The sequence below is a fragment of the Rhagoletis pomonella genome, unplaced genomic scaffold (genome assembly GCF_013731165.1).
Source record: "Rhagoletis pomonella isolate Grant_MI unplaced genomic scaffold, Rhpom_1.0 Rhpom_scaffold_00006, whole genome shotgun sequence".
NCBI classification, from domain to species: domain Eukaryota; kingdom Metazoa; phylum Arthropoda; class Insecta; order Diptera; family Tephritidae; genus Rhagoletis; species Rhagoletis pomonella.
In genome coordinates this window covers 35,122,922-35,141,852 of record NW_023458560.1, presented here as the reverse complement: position 1 = coordinate 35,141,852, position 18,931 = coordinate 35,122,922, and the positions used below count along the sequence as shown (strand labels likewise).

Below are 18,931 nucleotides of genomic sequence, written 5' to 3'. Positions count from 1 at the left end.
TAATATTTCACACAACTTGTATATAAGTTAACTAAATTCGGCTCTTAAAACAGGTGGCAACCCTGTGAAAAATGTTTAATTTGATATCTAATTTTTGAAAATCGAACGAACGGTGCGAATCTAATAGCATTGGTTATAGAAAATGTTGAATTAGTTTTTTAGCAGGTGGCAACCCTTCTCGAAAAAGTAAAACCTTGTCGCACATATACAGGCCAAGCCATTTCACATTTCACACCTCATCTTTGATAGTCGAACGAATGGTGCAGATCTGGTGACCTGGACAAAAAATCCCTTCGCGTATTATATATCTGTGGTCATAAGCATTAACCGCCTAAGTCGACTTAAGAAAGAATTGAGTTATATATGCTATCGTATTTCGGCAAATACTATTCCATGTGTATGCGAAATCCCCATATCGCCAGCTAGGCTTTTTAAAAAGTTACAGACGAACAAATTTTGGTTTCCCCATAAGGTTAACGTTACAAGCCAAATGTTTAAAACGTTTTTTCTCGAATTCAGGTTTTTCGACTTAGGCGGTTATTGCTTATGACCACTGATATATAGATATAGATTTTGAACATTCGCTCACTAGAGAATTTATTGAGAACCAAGCCTTATTAGTTTAAAAACTCGATTGCTGATAATTTTAATCAATGCCATTTTGAAAAGCACTAATGCGTACTTCCACTAACTGCTTCCCAAATTCCTGCAACTGGCTTATCTGTTGCTTATCGTGGATTAAGAATTTGATAAAATCGTAGGTACTTAAAGACCTCGGTTCTTACAAATGAATTTAGTTCAAATTTAGCTGTCACCGAGAGAGAATGAAAGCTTTGATTTTAATTTCGGCTATTTTAGCCATTTTTGTGGTCATCGCAAGTGCGTCAAAAATTCGTTATGATAACTTTAAAGTATTCAAAATTCGAACACAAAATGTGGAACAGCGAAAAATGCTGGAAAAATTAGCGACCGATTCGGAAAATGTAAGTTTGAAATGTACGAAAAGAGGGGTTTTCAAAAATATTAAAATATTTTTTTATTCTACGGGGATATATCGCTCATGCTGTTAAAAAAAATTTTCATATTAATTAAAAAAATTAAATTTTAAGCAGAGATAAGAGTTTCTGCAAAGCTTTATAGCTGAATAAATTGCAAAGCTACCAGGGTGCCTAGAATTGCGGTTACAAGAAGTGATGATATTTTTGGTAACAAAATTTCCCGGGTACAAAATGTTCGGTAACAAGCAGAATAGGCCCGTTATTGTATTAAAAGTGGCATTTTGAGTAGGCATCCACACTCAGAACTTTTAGCAGAAAATGCTTGTGAAAAATTAGTTCAAAGTTGCAAAAACTACTTTTATATGTGATTATTTTAAGAAGGCAGCCATAAGTATTGGTTCAAATGGATGAAATTTTACACAATTAAAATTTTTTTGTTTTTAATAACAATCAAAAGTTCAAAACTTTGTTATTTGTATGTATGTGTTATTCTACATAAGCGAATTTGGGTCTTGTTTTTTTGTCACAACTAAAATTCTATACAAAATACATGAAACAACATTTTTTACATATCTCCATTTGAATTAAAATTTTTTATTAAAATAATTAGCCAATCACCAAATTGAGACTTTCTAAAAAATTTTCACCTTAATATACCAAAGTTGAATGGGCTTTATGGGTTTTATGCATACTCGATTTATTTTTTAACTCCTATTAAAAAGTTTGCAATTTTTGATGAAGTTTTGCAGAATTCTTACAATTTTCACACTTAGATTTATATGGTATTTCTTAAAATATAAGCCTATTTTGTATAAAAAACTTACATAAAATTCTTATCTAGAAAACTGTTGTGAATATTTAAAAAAAAAAAATACCAGGTACTTTATTTTGTTTTAATTCAATAAAAATATTAATGTAAATGGAAATCTGCATTGAATTTTAGTTGTAGGAAAAATATTAAACACAAGTTTTATTTTAACTCATAAGAAAATGTGAAAACTTTCACTATTTCGTACTTTGGCGAATGTCTAAGAAAAAAGATGAGTCCAAAAATAGATCTCTTATACCAAAAACCGCTTGTAGCATGGTTTTATTCTTTACGACACTACAGAAAAAAGGCTTAGTAAAAAAAACTATTTTCGCAATTTGGCAATTTTTATAGAAAGCAAAAAATTAAAGTGTTGCCACCTATTTGAAATGTTCAGTTTAAGTAAATTGATAAGATAAAGGAAATATTGCAATATGGCCGTCAAAAGAACGGGGTTTATGAAAGCTTACAGCTCAAAATAACTTTAGGGAAGGTTACCACCTGTTTGAAAATTTTAATTCAATTTAATTGATAAAATAAATAAAATATTGCAATATGGGCATCAAACTAAACAGCTTTAGGAAATTTTACTTTCGAAAATATTTTTGAGGAGGGTTGCCATTTGTTTGAAAAATTGTATTCAATTAAATTGATAAAATAAATGAAATATTACTATACGGGTATCAAACAACACAAAAATACTTTTAAGTGCCGTTTTTACAGTGGGGACTTAACTAAAATTCGGTAGTTAACTTTAAATTTTTGTACGGAAAACCTGTAGTCAACTGCCGAATGAGAGTTCACTCGCCACTGTAAAACGGCCCTAAGGCGCAGGGAAGCACGCTGGGTATTTGCTAGTTTTTGAGCATTTAGTTAATACATATTCCTTTGCGGTACAGTGATCTTGTGTATAAAAGCATTGAAATTAGTGGTTTCATTTTATATTTCGTTATATCAATGAGCGAGTTTGGGACCTTAACTTTTCGTGGTTTATCAGAGTAACCGCTTTCGTATAGCAATTTCCTGTCACTGATAATCAACTATAAATTCCAGTTTAATTTATGGCACAGCAGCAATAAAGAGGTGCATATTATGGTCAGTCCACAAAAACTCATACATCTACAGAACTATACGCGCGCCTATAGCCTGCCTTTGGAAGTTATGGTCTCCAATGTGCAGAGGTAAGTAAAAGGGGGAAACTTAATGCAGATAACGCCAAAAACAACGTTTTTAATAAAATAATAACTCTCTCTAACCCCAAGTCTTATCGATGGTGAGCAACCCGCAAAATCTACAGACGATAGCACCTTCGGCTGGACACGCTATTATCCCTTATCAGCAATTGAAGTATTCCTAGACGAAATACTGGCGAAATACCCCGCAGTTGCGAGTGAAATAAATATTGGCACATCCTATGAAGGACGCAAGATACGCGGCATTAAGATCTCTTACAAGGAGGGTAATCCTGGCATCTTTATCGAAGCCAACATACATGCGCGCGAATGGATCACCTCAGCGACAGCTACTTGGTTAATCAATGAATTGCTGTCTTCTACCGACGAGGATGTGCGTAGTTTAGCTGAGAATCATGATTGGTATATTGTGCCAGTCTTAAATGTGGATGGTTTTGCGTACACACACGAAACGGTATTTAGTTCTGTTACAAAATTAGTTTAATTAAAATAATTGAAATTTCCGCTTAACTAATTACTATTGTTATTTCTTTTCGCAGAATCGCATGTGGCGTAAGACACGCCAACCAGTGGAGGGCTCAGCGTGTATTGGTGCTGATCCGAATCGTAACTATAATTCTCATTGGATGGAAAGCAACGGTGCTTCCTCGAATCCTTGCGATGAGACCTATGGCGGTCCGCAACCTTTTTCTGAACCCGAGGTTAAGGCGCTCGCCGATTATGTTACTAGCATTAAGGAACGTCTAAATATCATGCTCGCCTTTCATTCGTATAGTCAAGTGCTACTCTCTCCTTATGGCTGGACAAGTGAGCTTCCTGAAAATCATAGCGATTTGACAGAAGTGGCAAAAGCTTACTCAGATGCGGTCAAGGAGTTACCCTATGACACGGTTTATACTTATGGTTCCACAGCGAATGAGATGTGTAAGTCTAACAAACATGACTATTGTATTATTATTACTCTAGTTTCTCTGCCAAAAAAAGTGCGGTTGGATCGGAAGATTTCGGGATACGTTGCATAGTAGAATGTGACTACTTTATACCGCTGTTGATTTTTGGTAGTTTCAGCCGTGGTGCTCAGATTTTTTCAGCGAATATTCTGTCGAGATCTACGCCAACGATAGGATTTTAATATATCTCGTATTGTAGTCCCAATTGGAACCAATGGTTTCCAAACTATACCACACGTGCTACTCTTTAGAAACCGGTCGCACTTTTTTGCAGAGTGACGCGTATGAAACGCAAAGATAAATAAATGAAATGCCTCATTAAATTTGTATCTGCAATTAACTCCTCCATCCTTACAGACTACGCTTCTGGCGCCACCAACGATTGGGCTTACAGTGAACAGGATATCAAGCTCTCGTACACAATCGAATTTCGTGACACTGGGCGTTTTGGTTTCATTCTTCCGCCAGTCCAAATAATACCTCACTGTGAAGATACACTTGCTGGCTTGTTGGCACTGGTGAAGAAGGCCGATGAGCTGGGTTATCTTCAAACTAAATACGTATAATGAAGTTTATTTTATGAAGTTACAGAGCCATTAGTGAGTTGGGCATGTCTGCACTACAAATTTTAAATCAAATAAAAAATATTAATTTAAATATGTAAAGCTGTTGTTTTATTTTATTTTGTTAGCTTTCGACTTCTCTAAATACATTGATATATAGTACATACATCTATGAATACGGTGGTCCTTAAAAATATCAACATCTAAATTTTGTATGGAACATCCACGAAAATTTCCAAATTTAAACCACATTTCAGACGTCGCTACCAGAGTTTGAAGAAAATATTTTTTTTAATTGCCAAAAAATGTGAATTTTGCCAATAAAAATTTTTTTTTTATTTTTTTCAAATTTTAATTTCTTTAAAATGTTGACATTTTTGTGGATGCCTTTATTTTGTGCGTAGAACACGATGTTGGTATTTTTAAGGAGCTCCCTTATATGTGTGTATATAATTGCAAGTAAGTTCCTTAAAGATTTTTTGCAAAAAATTGTGTGTTATGTCATTTTATATTATGTTGTGTCATGTTATGTTACGCTATGCTATTTTATGTTAAGTATTTTTTTTTCGAGCGAAAACATCTAAAAGCACAACCCTGTCAGTGTGAGACATTAATCCACTGAAGCTTCCTAGCGTCTGATTATCGAACCCCGGTGCCTTAGGCGGCCCGTAGCGCCATTGGTCCTCCATCGCTAAGTTTTGAGTACTTTCTATCATAGCCTCTGCCTCTATAGACTTATCAAACATTGCATCACTCCGCATTATGAACAGCTCTATTTTCCAAAGAATTTGCCACGGGCCACAGATGATATAGTTACGCCACTGTAAAGGGGCCCGTAATTGTTGAGCCCGGGCTCGAGTTTTCTCTTGATGGCCCTGCCTGTGATGCTGATGTTATGATCGCATATACCTTACTTCACATACATATATTCTAGGTGCGTTGCTTCATGTTAATGCTGCATCAGTTTTCAATTAAGCAAACTCAAGTCCCATTTTCACCTAGTTAATTTAATGAACGCCTTTTTCACATCTAGCGATAGACAATACTGCTTCGAGCCATCGTGATCCTAATTTCACTCAAAGCTAGATATGTAACTGACACTTCTTTATCCATACTGATTGGGCGAAATTCCTTCCTTGTGCAGTACTAGCTGCTAAAAATACCATTTCTAGTGGGGTTCTGTACTAGAAATGCAATGCTTTGGGGTGGGCGATAATGAATCAGACACGACATGTTACTCGTTCCTTGTAGATATAAATATTCTGATGAGAAGTTTCGAGGGATCGAACCCAGGTTCTACAAAGTGGAGGTACGCATATCTGACCACTCAGCCACATCGGTCGTTTGGTACTATACGCTCTAGAATTTTACTGTCTTTGTGTAACAAGCAAGCAGATTGGTCGATGGATTCCACGTTGTGTAGCTTCTGAGGCTAGGGGTGCAATACATATGTAAGTTTTTTGCTTCCAAATCGTTGGAAAAGCGCCCTACGCGAAAAATAGGTACATTGAATACAGCAACACACGAGTCAAGTAAATGCTTAGGAGGATTGTACATACATACTGTATTTGCATGCTTAACATCTTTATCTATCCAAACGGCTTATCGGTAATAAAATACAATTAGATTAAGTAGGACGTGATAAAATAAAACGAATCAATTTTACAAGAATTTTACGATTACTTAATATTAAAGTTTAATACCATTCCACCTTCCGTTGGCAGAGGTACAAAATGAAAACTTTAATTGCAGTTTTTGGATTTTTGGCCATATTGGTGGCTCTCGCAAGTGCATCGAAAGTACGCTATGACAATTTTAAAGTATTCAAAATTAAAACCCAAAATTTAGAACAGCGACAAATGATCGAAAACTTGGCCGAAAATACAGAAAGTGTGAGTGTGAAAATGTATTAGTACAAGAAATTCAACACATATACAGGTACTGGCTATCAAAACTTAGCGAATGGTGATTTTTTTTTTTAAATATACACAATGTTATTCAAGTAAATTTTTTGTGTTATATTTTATAAAATTATTGTGCACTCTTGCACCAAAACCAAATGCATCAAACTTTCAAACTTTTTACAAAATTTCGAAAAATTTAACAAATTTTCATCAAAGTTTTTAACTTGTTAAATGAATTTTTAGGCATGCAGTTAGATGGTTCAGTGTAATTTATTAAAGCTGGCCTTGATTTCTTGATTTTTGTTTTGCAAACGAGCTTGCGCATTTTCTCCCACAAGAGTTTCATTTTCGTATGGAAAAGAATGCAAAAATCCGCCAGCAAAAAAAAAGTTTCAATGTGATTTTTTAGTCGTTAAACTTGCACTTGTTTTACTAAAGTTTTATGAACCATGCAACTGCATACCGAAAAATTTTCTAAAGATTCATATTAAAAAGCTAAAAAATTTAAAAAATTTTTTATAATGTTTGAAACATTGATTTATGTTCATTACATTTACTCTCCATACAAAAAAATCAGCTCTATTTCTCCATCGGAAATACAAATGATATTTTAAACCTTTTGAGACTATTTGAAAATACTTCTAAAAATCAAGTTCTTTATAAATGAAATTTATTATTAAATATTTTTTCTGAAAATCAGCTCAGATTGTAAAAGAGTTAATGCTTAAAAGGTTTGCATAAAAATGTTTAAAAACTGTATCACTGCAATCAAAATAAAGCGTTTTTGGAGGAATTTTCAAATCAGTGTGGCTCGCATTAATCTTAGTAGTTTTTCGAAACACTTTGGCGGAGGTCTTAAAGTAAAATAAATTTTTTAATTTCGGTAGGTAACTGCGTTTTTTTTTTGGTAATACACCCTACATATGTATATGGCTTTTGTTAAGGCATTAACTTTATTTTCAAAAAAATAGAAAATAAATACTATATACATATCAACAAAACTGTAACTTGAAAAACATTGTGAACATTTGCAAAAGATCCACCATTCTCTCAGATTTGATCGCCAGTATATCAACAGCTTATGGGTATTTGTTATTTTTTCTTGTAATTTATTTGATATATGGCGAATACTTAACATTGGACCTTGAGCATTGGAGTACATACTCAAAAAAGAAAAACAAAAGCACCAACTCTATACAAAGTATTTTTTTTTCTTTTTGCAAGAAACGTAGAACTATTGCTTTTAGCTTTTACTTGGTAAAGTTTTAGACGTTTAGTGTATTAACATAACTGCATATTATCCATGGCTAATTAACAAGCAAGCTAAACTTTTTCTGTTAGTTGAATTTCTTCCGTACATATTTGTTAATAACGAATCAAGCTTTTTTACATTGTAGTTTAATTTATGGCACAGCGATGATAAGGAAGTTCATATTATGGTAAATCCACAAAAGCTCATACATCTACAAAACTTGACGCGTTCCTATCAACTACCATTCGAAGTTATGGTCTCCAATGTGCAAAGGTAAGTTTGTAGGTGCATGCACATTAGGGTGGTCCAAAAACAATAAAATCGGATTTGTAATGCTCTCATCCCTAGGATTGTTCAATACCGAAAAAAAGTATACCCCTATTTTTTATTTTGAAATCAAAAAATATTTAGAGGTCGCTCACAATTTTCCATGTATTTTTATATGGGCAAAGAAACAACTTTACATAGAAATGGTATAGAATTCTTGAAAATATACATTTTTCGATCGGAAAACTCTTGTTCTCTTCAGGAGACTTTCAACGATAATAACCCAATTGTTTATTTAGCCATTTTTTTAATACTAACAGTTTTTTATTGGTCCCCCCATCGCATTTTTCGGGGTTTTTGGTGCCTGTTTAAGAGGCCTATCCCATTAGAAGGCTCTTTCGACATAATATTATGTAGATGGAAGGCCTCGGACAGTGTCACTATGAGTCATAATTTTGCCTCCACGTTTCCCTCTTGGAGCGTCTAATGAGTTTATCGTATTCAGTGAGTGCAGCCCACTAGGGAATCCTACGTTTCATCAAGGAGGAACCGGGAGTTATGCTGCCGCGGATGGATTCTAGCTGGACTTTATTTAGTTCCACTGGCTACTACCTCCAATACGTCGATTAAGCGAGTGTGCTCTAGCTACAACGGGCTTAGATCGCCCTGGGATCTCAAATCTTATTTGTTGGTGGGAGGTCCTAGCGATGATTCGTCTGAAACTTGCTTATGCTAGTACATTAATATTTTGAAAAAAAAAGTACTATATTTGTCCGTGTGATGAGCAGTCGATAGAGGAACTGAGCAGCGGTGAGAAGCAAGCAGAGCCATATTAGCTGACCTGCAATCTTCATAAATCCGGATAGTCTAATAGAAGATGTTATTGGCTGCCTTCTCCTTTGTAACATGCTATGCAGTTCATTCTGTAACAGACCTAGTTTAAATATGTGAAATGGTGGGAGACCGCGTCTTCTAAGTACCGAAAGCAACTCGCCTTGACAGCGTTAGAAGAATTACGAAAAAAGAGTCTGAATGAACACCAAAAACTAACCAAATGTCTAAATTGTTATTAAGGTGGAAATAATACAAACAGAAAAAACAAAAATGTAAAATTAAATTAAGTATGCGATAAGCTTAAAAAAGAAAGAAAGCTTCATATAAACTAACAAATTTACTTTTACTTAATATCATGTAAAAAACTACATAATACACTACTAATACACTTTAATTTCGCAGCCTAATTGATGCTGAGCAATCTTCAAAAACTACAGACGATCTATCCTTTGGCTGGACACGCTATTATCCCTTATCAGCTATCGAAGAGTTTTTAGATGAAATACTAGCAGAACACCCGGAAGTTACAAGTGGCATTGATATCGGTACTTCATATGAAGGACGTAAAATACGAGGCATTAAGATCTCATACAAAGAGGAGAATCCTGGTCTCTTCATCGAATCCAATATACACGCACGCGAATGGATCACCTCAGCGACGGCTACTTGGTTCATTAATCAGCTTCTAACATCGACAGATGCCGATGTGCGCTATTTGGCCGAAAACTATGATTGGTATATTGTGCCAGTTTTGAATGTGGATGGTTTCGTTTACACGCACGAAACGGTATGTTCCTTCATATAACTTAACTACTTGTCTCACTTTTTCCATTTAGAATCGCATGTGGCGTAAGACTCGCCAACCAGTTGAGGGATCTGCATGCATAGGTGCCGATCCGAATCGTAACAGTGATTCGCATTGGATGGAGAATGGCGGTGCTTCGGCAGATCCTTGCTCTGAAACTTTTGCCGGTTCACATCCTTTTTCTGAACCGGAAGTGAAGGCCATTACCGATTATATAGCTAGCATTAAGGATCGCATCAATATTATGCTCGCCTTTCATTCGTATAGTCAAGTACTGCTGTCACCATATGGTCACACTTCGGAGCCTGCCGATAATCACGACGATTTGATGGCTGTGGCAAAAGCATATTCGGATGCGGTCAAACAATTGCCCTACGGCACGGTTTACACTTATGGTACATCGGCAACAGCTATGTGTAAGTGATAAAATAAAGAAATTTTAAGTAAGGAAAAAAACCCAGGTTTGAACAAACGTTGTATAAAATCTATACCATATTTGAGCAGAGAATAAATCAGCTCCTGTTTTCTTTTTTTTTAGACGCAACTTCGGGTTCGACTAGAGATTATGTCTACAATGAACTAGGAATTCGTATTTCATACACCATTGAGATGCGTGATACTGGACGCTTTGGTTTTATTTTGCCGCCAGTACAAATATTACCACATTGCGAAGATACGCTCGCTGGAATTTTAGCGCTGGTTGACAAGGCCAAGGAATTGGGTTATCTAGAACTAAAATATTCAGTTTAAAGTTTGTATTTAAGTACAACATAAATAAATATCGCTTTGCAAGTAGGTATTTTGAAAAGAGTATTACATGCTACAGCTGCAAATATATCGATGTCAGTATCGATATATCGAGTAATTGTTTTTTTTTTTGCAGACATCGATATTTTTTTCGATATCGTGTATGGCTTAGCCATTTTCTCATTACTTATTTTTGCGCCAAACAACATCGCTGACTGATTTAATAGACTACAAATCTGCATATACATTTTTTTAATAAAAATTCTTATTAAAAAGTTCGCAATTTTTAAGAAACTTTTTTGATTTTTTTCTAATTTTTGCACAAATTTCGAAATTTAGGTTTATATGGCTTTTGTAAGAGATTGAGCTATACTTTTATAAAAAAAGTAATGAAAAAAATATGGAACGAAAAATCGTTGCGAAATATGTGATTTTGAGTGTGGGTCACTCTTCATACATGCATATCTGTGTTCGTATGGAAAAGTAGCTTATGTCGAAAGGCTGGCTTTAGTATAATGCGGCATTCCATTTATTCTTTAAACGACAAGAAATTTTTCGATGAGACTTAATAAGAATATTGACTTGCTAGTATCGGAACTATTTCTGGCACGTTTATTTGCCAAACGTTGTTCAACGGCTCAGTGCCTGTGAGTCATTCGCAATCGCATGCTGCGATTACCGATTTATACTTAATCCAGCCCTGCGACATAAGCTACTTTTCCATACGAACACAGATATGTACCTCATATATATGTATAATAAAATTTTCTGTTGGTAAATGGTTCTATTCATTTTTTGAATGGGTAGATGTTTTTCAGCGTAGAATTAAAAATTCACGATATATATCGATATGTCGAGTTTTTGTCTCTTAAGTATCGAAAATAGCGAGTACGGCGAATATCGATACTTTTGCAACTCTAGTTAAAGGTACCACCATAATGCTTGGCAGATTTAAATTATATTAAAGCTTTTGAAGAAAACTTTAGGGTCTGCGTGTAAACACAGGCAAAATTGCGATAACCATGACGACCTGTAAATTAAGGATGAGGACACTTGTATAAAAGCTAGGCTACTATGGCCGCAAATTGATAAAAAAAAATTATAATATTTTACATTGAAGTATGAACTTTTTTCTTTTAAAACGTAAGAAATGTGAAAATTTTACACTTTGGCCAGATACTTTAAGAAAAAATAAAATCCATAAATCGATTCCTACAAAAAATCCCGTATAGCATTTTTTTTGTAAAAGAAATGTACACCATCTTCGTGCAAAATAAAACGCTGCTAAGAAAAAACCATTTTGGCAAGCTCGAGATTGATTTCATACCAATGTATTTTTGGCAAACTTGCTTGGACTTAGCCTTGAGTAAAGCGCAATTTTTATGGCGCTGGCTCTATAACGCCGGCGCCATCGATAGTTTCTCTGATGTTCTCACCACTCAAAAGCAAAAACAAAATACGTATAATTTAAAAAAACTAAGGCGAATTGTATGTGTGTCTCATGTGTTTCTTGGTGTTAGCGGCGCTAACGCTTTTCATATGTTGGTGTTGGCGTGGCAACTCCGGCTACGGTGACAATGCAATTGCGCAGCGCAGTGTTACCCATGCTCAGGTAAAAAATTCTCCCATACAAATTGACCCATTGTATGATAATAAACCACCAATAAACACAAAAACCAGTTTTTATTACTTTTTTATCTTTTACCACGTGACGAATGTTTGAAATTTTTCACTTCACAGACGACAACGCACCGTTCGAAAGAAATAACGGCACACAGGAGTGGATCTAGACGTGGCTTTTGGAGGGGAAAAGTTATGTATAGTACAGTCAATCTGGCTCTATTTGTAGGTGTGCCTAAAAAGTTCCACTTAGGTTAAAAATGGTACAATGCTGCTCAGAAAAATATTTTAATCAAAATAAGTAAATGTTCATTCCTCAATTTGACATTACTTTTTTAACCGACTTCAAAATAAGGAGGAAGTTATCAATTCCTTGTAATATTTCATGGCGGCATAAATGCTGTCGAAAGAGGTTTTGAAGTCGCAAAATAGATGGTGAGTGTCGCTCCTTTTCTAACGGGTCTTTTCCGAGACTTCGCGTATTGTGAAAACCTGGTCTACGGTGGATTGGCCAAGTCTAAAGCCACATGGATAAGGTCGAATCAGTTCGTTGACGATGGGCTTTAGTCTTTCGCACAATACGCTCGAAAGCGACCTTTAAGCGTAGATAGAAGGCTGATCCAGCGGTAGTTGGCGCGAATGGCGGGGAAGCCTTTCTTGTGGATTGGGCAGAGCGCACTTGAGTTCCAGTCGTCAGGCATGCGTAAGAGTTGACGACGCCAAACTTGAATAGCTCAGCTGGCAGGCTGTCAGCTCCAGCAGCTTTGTTGTTTCTCAACCGCGTAATTGCTATTCGTACCTGCTCATTGTCAGGCGGTGGGACATCGACTATATTATCATCGACTTGGGGCTCGGCTTCGTCGTCTCCACTACCTTCATTGCTGCAGCCCTTCAATAGGGTGTAAAAGGGGAGCGGTAGTAAATTCTGCCCTAATATTTCACCAACTTCCAGATGAGCTAGAGACCTGAAACTTCAAACTTAGCCCGTAACCCGATGGCAATGCAGTGAAATGAAATGCCCGTTAGGCTATTATTATTATTATCATTATTATTATGGGCCATATGCACCGCGACCTCTGAATTGATCTATTATACGTGACCCTCCGCCCTATAGGGGAAGGCTTTTAATGTAGCCTAGCACTTTCAAGGGCGTTTTGTTCCAAATTTCGAATGGATTACGTGTAGCACCACCCAAGTGAGCTAGTATGTGCCTAGCGTTTCTAGTGGTCTGGCGTATCCTCCTTCAGTTCACAGAAGCGACATGCATTCATCGGGCCATATTGTTGAACCAATTTTTTAACAAAAATATACACTTGAACTCTTTCTGAAACTAAATATTTGGGGGATTCACAACGGTGTCTTAAGTGTTGTATTGTTGTATGTCGTAAACTTTAAACGCCTAAAAATATATAAGGGGGTTTGCAAAATACCATAAAATGATATGAATTTTTGTAGTGTTAAAAAATAGTTGGTTATCGTTTCAAGTTCTCTAAACATTTATTTACGACATACAGCAATAGGAGACCTACGACACCGTTGTGAATCCCTCAATTATTTATTAGCTATAATTTAATGCATTACGTTAATATGTATAAACTATAATTATATATGTATCTTTATTTGCTTTATGGCATTCTATATTTTGGAAAAATCGGAAAACCTATTTTTATTTATTTATTTTTTAGTTTTGCTTCACGAAATTCTATGTGTATTATTTAAATTAAAATAAGTTATTTTTCAATACAGAATTTTGTAAAACAGAATTTTGCTATACTGAGTTTTGCATACAGAATTTTAAATACAGAATATTGAACCATAATAATTTTGTACCCAACCCTGTAAAAGTAATCCCTCCATAATTTAAGTAGGTACGTTCTGGACATCGGTTACTAGATCGCCATGGCTGTTCTTACAGGAGTTCGCCCCGATCTTGAAACCTTCCGTAAGTCGCCTTACTCCCTGGTAAAATTTTCCTATCGGCCAGCATTTCAAAAATACGTTATACTTAACAAAAATTATACAAATTCGTACAGCGTGTTTTTACTACCTTGACCATAATAAACTTTTACATACATATGTATGTTTTTAAGAGCTCAGATTTGTTTGTGTATTTCTAACGATAAAACTATTTTGCTTTCGTTAATGTCCATATAACCACGCGAATTAACCAGATTTTATCGTATGTATTTTTCAATTTTAGCCTTACCTTATCTAAGCAAATTGCCAATCGATAATAAAATAAAACTAGATAAAGTAGGATGTGATAAAATAAAACTTATCCATCTTACAAGAATTTCACCGTTAATTAACATTCAAGTTTAATACCATTCCACCTTCCTTTGGCAGAGGTACAAAATGAAAACTTTAACTGTGGTTTTCGGATTTTTCGCCATACTTATAGCTAACGGAAGTGCATCGAAAGTACGCTATGACAATTTTAAAGTATTCAAAATTAAAACTCAAAATGAAACGCATCGACAAATGATCGAGAAATTGGCTGAGAATACAGAAAGTGTGAGTGAAGATAGAGTTCAAAGAATAGTAGCAGATATACATTGAGTGAAAACAAGTATTATAAAATATTGACTAGTGATTAGTACGATATTCCAAAAATTAGTATGTTTTAATATCGTTCCCTCAATATAACAATAGCGTATAATTTTTTTTGGGTTTTGAGAAAATCGAGTTTAAAGTTTTTGTTTTTTTTTTGTTTGAAGGAAATTTTTGAACAAGAAATTATACACCATTTTTTCCAATGACATTTTGACCCACTTTGTGGAAGTAGAATTTGACGAAATTTTGACCAGACATAGAATCAATGATGGAGATTCTAAATATGCAATAAAAAAATAATGGCGTATGAGCACATACGCTATTGTTATATTGAGGGGACGATATGTACTTAAATTTATAATAGCTTATAGATATCTGTTATTTTTCTCAACTTATTTGGTGTATAGAAAAAATTGGAACTTTTACCAAGTGTGACTAATATAAGAATAGGACCACGTGATAAAAATATGAATATTTTCGAAAGTAATAATATGTAGGAACAATATTTATTTTGCAGCTTATTATAGATAGTCCCATGAGGTTTCTGCATAATTTCCTTTTCAAAGCAGCGTGAATAACACAAAAAAAAATTAAATTGTTAAAAATTTTAATTATTGAAAAAAAAATTGCTTGGTTTGATTTTGTATAAGAATGTGTTAACATTTATATACACCCCGTGTAATAATTATATATATTTATATTGACAAGTTTAATTTATTTATTTTTTTGCTATTTAATTTTGGTTAGTTTTTAATAAAAACATAGTTTCATCTAGTTTGAAACTTTGCGCTATATTTGACAAAAAAAAACAACTGGCTAGAATTTACAATTGATTTTTGGCATTTTTTTTTTTGTTGGCATATTCTTCCAACCAGAGTAATTTCAAGGTTTTTTTTATAGAAGTAAATAAGCAACACTTTCAACAAAAAAAAAACGGGTGTTATATATGTCCGAGCAAAAAATGTCAAAAATTAATAGTATATCTGTATGTCCTCGCCATTTCAGACTTTCACTTTACTGCACTCAAACTGAATGGGCTACAAAACAGCACACTCAAAATCTTTAAAAGAAATCTAATTAAAAAACTCAAAATTGTTTGCCAAAGTTTGTGGACCTTTTTGTAATATTGCACAAAGTTTGAATTTATATATGATTTTTGTTAAGAAGTAAACTATATTTTTGTAAAAAAAATACCTAAAATTCAAGATCATACAATAAATTGTTAAAACTTGTCAATAACTATAACACGGAGTGTATGAGCAGTCGAAATTTCATGCCGATATCTTGATATCATTATAAGTAGCAGCGACCGAAAGTAACGGCTAAATATCAATATTTTAATTTTTAGATCATTGCAAAATCGTTTTTTTTTTTTATATTTTTATTTGTTTCGATAAAAAACAATCGCCAATGTGGATATTTATTTTTTCGATTATCTTTAACCATTGTAATGGAGACTCCTTTTTTGTGACCGATTTAAATCTTTTATGATCTAAAAAATTATATCCGGAAATAACGGTTATAATAAGATCGAAAAAAAACAAAAATCTAAAATAATAAAAAGACTTGTCGAAAAAATAAAAATCCAAAAATAACGGTTTAATTTTATCGAAAAAATATAAGTCAAATTTTAAAGCTTGAATTATAATTTTTTCTAAAGTCACAACCTAATAATCACTTTAAAATGATATACTTAAAAAAAAAAAATTCGTGACGTGGCCTTACTGATTAAGAAGTTATCTGTATTACCATAGGCATATTACACCAATTTTACTGTGATATATGTTCATACATATATCCATGGGCTGATAAGCGTGCTGACGCGGCTCAAAGAAGAAAATAATTGCAATACTTATGCCTTTTTACTTAACAGTTTAATTTATGGCGCAGCGATGGCAAAGAAGTTCATATTATGGTTAGCCCGCAAAAGCTCATACAACTACAGAACTTGACGCGTTCCTATCAACTACCTTTGGAGGTTATGGTATCCAATGTGCAAAGGTAAGCTTTCTAACCACAGATACAATTTTGATGTAATTCTTTCACTTCCATCAAAGTTTTGTGGCCAAATATAGAGCTAATTATTTGTGACCTTATTACCTAAGTTAACTAGTATAAAGTTAGCAATTGTGATGCAACCAGTGTTGCCAGAATCTTTTTGTACCGCATCCCCATATCAAGTTGCAGTTATCCCCAAAAAATTGTCATCTTTTTCGAAAGCCTCATTTAAATCTATTTTACTTTTGTATAACAAATATTTACAGATTTAATATATAGACATACGTACACATACATATGTAAGAGATCATTTGGTTATGAATGTATTGCGGTTTCTTGTTGTTTATGGTTGTTGGAGACTATTTGATAACATACCTTCGGCCCAAAGTTTCTATACCTACTTTTGTCGGTAAATTCGTCCACAATTGATCTTCTTTGTTTGTGTGCTTTCCACTTTGTTAATTTCTTTTTACACTAAATGAAGAACACTTCTGATCTGTGAGGATCGTAAAAGAAAATATTATTCAATTCACCAGCGATATGACCAATGCAGGGCAGAAATAAGACTTTACAATACATTAATTCTTATAACTAGATCATCAGCATAGACTATTAATCTCATTGCTTGCCTTACCACTCATCTTGAGCAACATTTTTTTGATGTATTATACAGATGACATCTGCAATGAAATACCATATATAAAATAAGAAGTCTGAAAGAAACAGAAAAACTGTGTTAATTTATCGAAGGGTATACAATGACTCAAATAAATTACCACGCTTTGGTTTTATTTTAGTATTCATAATGTTTTTCGAGCAAAACTTTTTTTTTTTTTTCTATAAAAATACCGTCCAAGCTTTAACCAAAAGCATATAAATCACAGTTTCAAACTTTATACAAAATTTAGGAAAATTCAACAAATTTTCAACTTTTTAATCTGAAACTTTAGAAAGTTTTTGGGTATGCAGTTTTATAGGCCATACAATTTAGTCGCTTTGATTTTTGAGAAATTTTTTGGATACTGCTTTTGCGATTTTTTTTATATAACAACTACAATTTACAAAAACTGACGTTGATTTTTAGAAATTTTGTTGCTAACGGTCCCCCGCATTTTATTTCATAAGAAATGCATGCTTATATGGAAAAAAAGTGCAGAAATTCGTCACAAAAAAAAAACTCTAAAATCAACGTGATTTTGTAGCCGTTTAAAACTTGCTCTTCATCACACTAAAATTGTATGGGCTATAAAGCTGCATACCCAAAAATATTTTAAAGACTCAGATTAAAATGTTGAAGTTTTGACGAAAATTCTTTATCAAGTTTGAAACTATGATTTATATGATTTTGGTTAAGGCTTAGAGATTATTATTTATAGAAAAATCAAAAAAAAAAAAAATTTGCTCAAAGCAAATTACGAATATTAAAAAAAAAACCAACACGTGTTCATTTGTTTGAGTCACTGTATGTATGCAATATACATATATATTTGTATCAGTATAGCACCCAAAAATTCCAAAAATATTTTATTTTCAAGTCAGGAAACAAATAAAATAGTAACAAAAAGTTGCGACTTTGGCTGGCTAGGACGGTAATTTCTATGACAGGTAAGTAACAAACATTTTTTTTCGTAATCCGGGCTTATTAGCCCTTTCTGAATAAAGAAATAAGGCTGGTCTTTTTAGTTTTAAAAATGGGCTTGAGAGGAAATGTCCAATGATTGTTAGAACCCGATATAATATATGTATTTGAAAAATTAAAAACAAAACTTCCTCCAACACTTTTTATAAAATTTCATATTAGAAAAGAGAAGATATGTATAGAACAAAATTAACTAAATATTTTCCTCCTGCATACCAAATAAAGTAACAAAAAAACCGTTCTCAACAATTTTTAACACCGCAGCTTTATTGATGTTGAGCATTCTCCAAAAACTACAGACGATCTATCCTTTGGCTGGACACGCTACTATCCCTTATCAGCAATCGAAGAGTTTCTAGATGAAATACTAGCAGAACACCCGACAGTTACAAGTGGCATCGATATCGGCACTTCCTATGAAGGACGTAAAATACGAGGCATTAAAATCTCATACAAAGAGGGTAATCCTGGTATCTTCATTGAATCCAATATACACGCACGCGAATGGATCACCTCAGCGACGGCTACTTGGTTCATTAATCAGCTTCTAACATCAACAGATGCCAATGTGCGCGATTTGGCCGAAAACTATGATTGGTATATTGTGCCGGTTTTGAATGTGGATGGTTTCGTTTATACGCACGAAACGGTATGTTCCTTCATATAACTGAACTACTTGTCTCACTTCTTCCCCTTTAGGATCGCATGTGGCGTAAGACTCGCCAACCGGTTGAGGGATCAGCATGCATAGGTGCCGATCCGAATCGTAACAGCGATTCGCATTGGATGGAGAATAGCGG

The 18,931-nt window shown here is 34.0% G+C and overlaps 3 protein-coding genes across 3 annotated transcripts in view; all 3 read left to right on the top strand.

The window, feature by feature from the left end:
• Positions 1-563: 563 nt before the first annotated feature.
• On the top strand, positions 564-4,566 carry LOC118740638 (zinc carboxypeptidase-like). The gene is made up of 5 exons (XM_036472241.1): positions 564-983; positions 2,860-2,987; positions 3,069-3,453; positions 3,539-3,923; positions 4,307-4,566. The coding sequence occupies exons 1-5, from the start codon at positions 825-827 to the stop codon at positions 4,513-4,515; spliced, it is 1,266 nt and encodes a 421-aa protein (XP_036328134.1). The 5' UTR covers positions 564-824; the 3' UTR covers positions 4,516-4,566.
• Positions 4,567-6,245: 1,679 nt separating this feature from the next.
• LOC118740637 (zinc carboxypeptidase-like) lies at positions 6,246-10,451 on the top strand. Its single transcript, XM_036472240.1, has 5 exons — positions 6,246-6,404; positions 7,814-7,941; positions 9,172-9,556; positions 9,606-9,990; positions 10,113-10,451. Exons 1-5 carry the CDS (start codon positions 6,246-6,248, stop codon positions 10,322-10,324), a joined length of 1,269 nt encoding a protein of 422 aa, XP_036328133.1. The 3' UTR covers positions 10,325-10,451.
• Positions 10,452-14,296: 3,845 nt separating this feature from the next.
• LOC118741880 (zinc carboxypeptidase A 1-like) overlaps positions 14,297-18,931 on the top strand; it is a 6,234-nt gene continuing 1,599 nt past the window's right edge. The window contains exons 1-4 of the mRNA XM_036473857.1: positions 14,297-14,455; positions 16,368-16,495; positions 18,396-18,780; positions 18,831-18,927. Of these exons, the coding sequence (XP_036329750.1) occupies positions 14,297-14,455; positions 16,368-16,495; positions 18,396-18,780; positions 18,831-18,927 (769 nt within the window). The remainder of the gene's footprint in view (positions 14,456-16,367; positions 16,496-18,395; positions 18,781-18,830; positions 18,928-18,931) is intronic.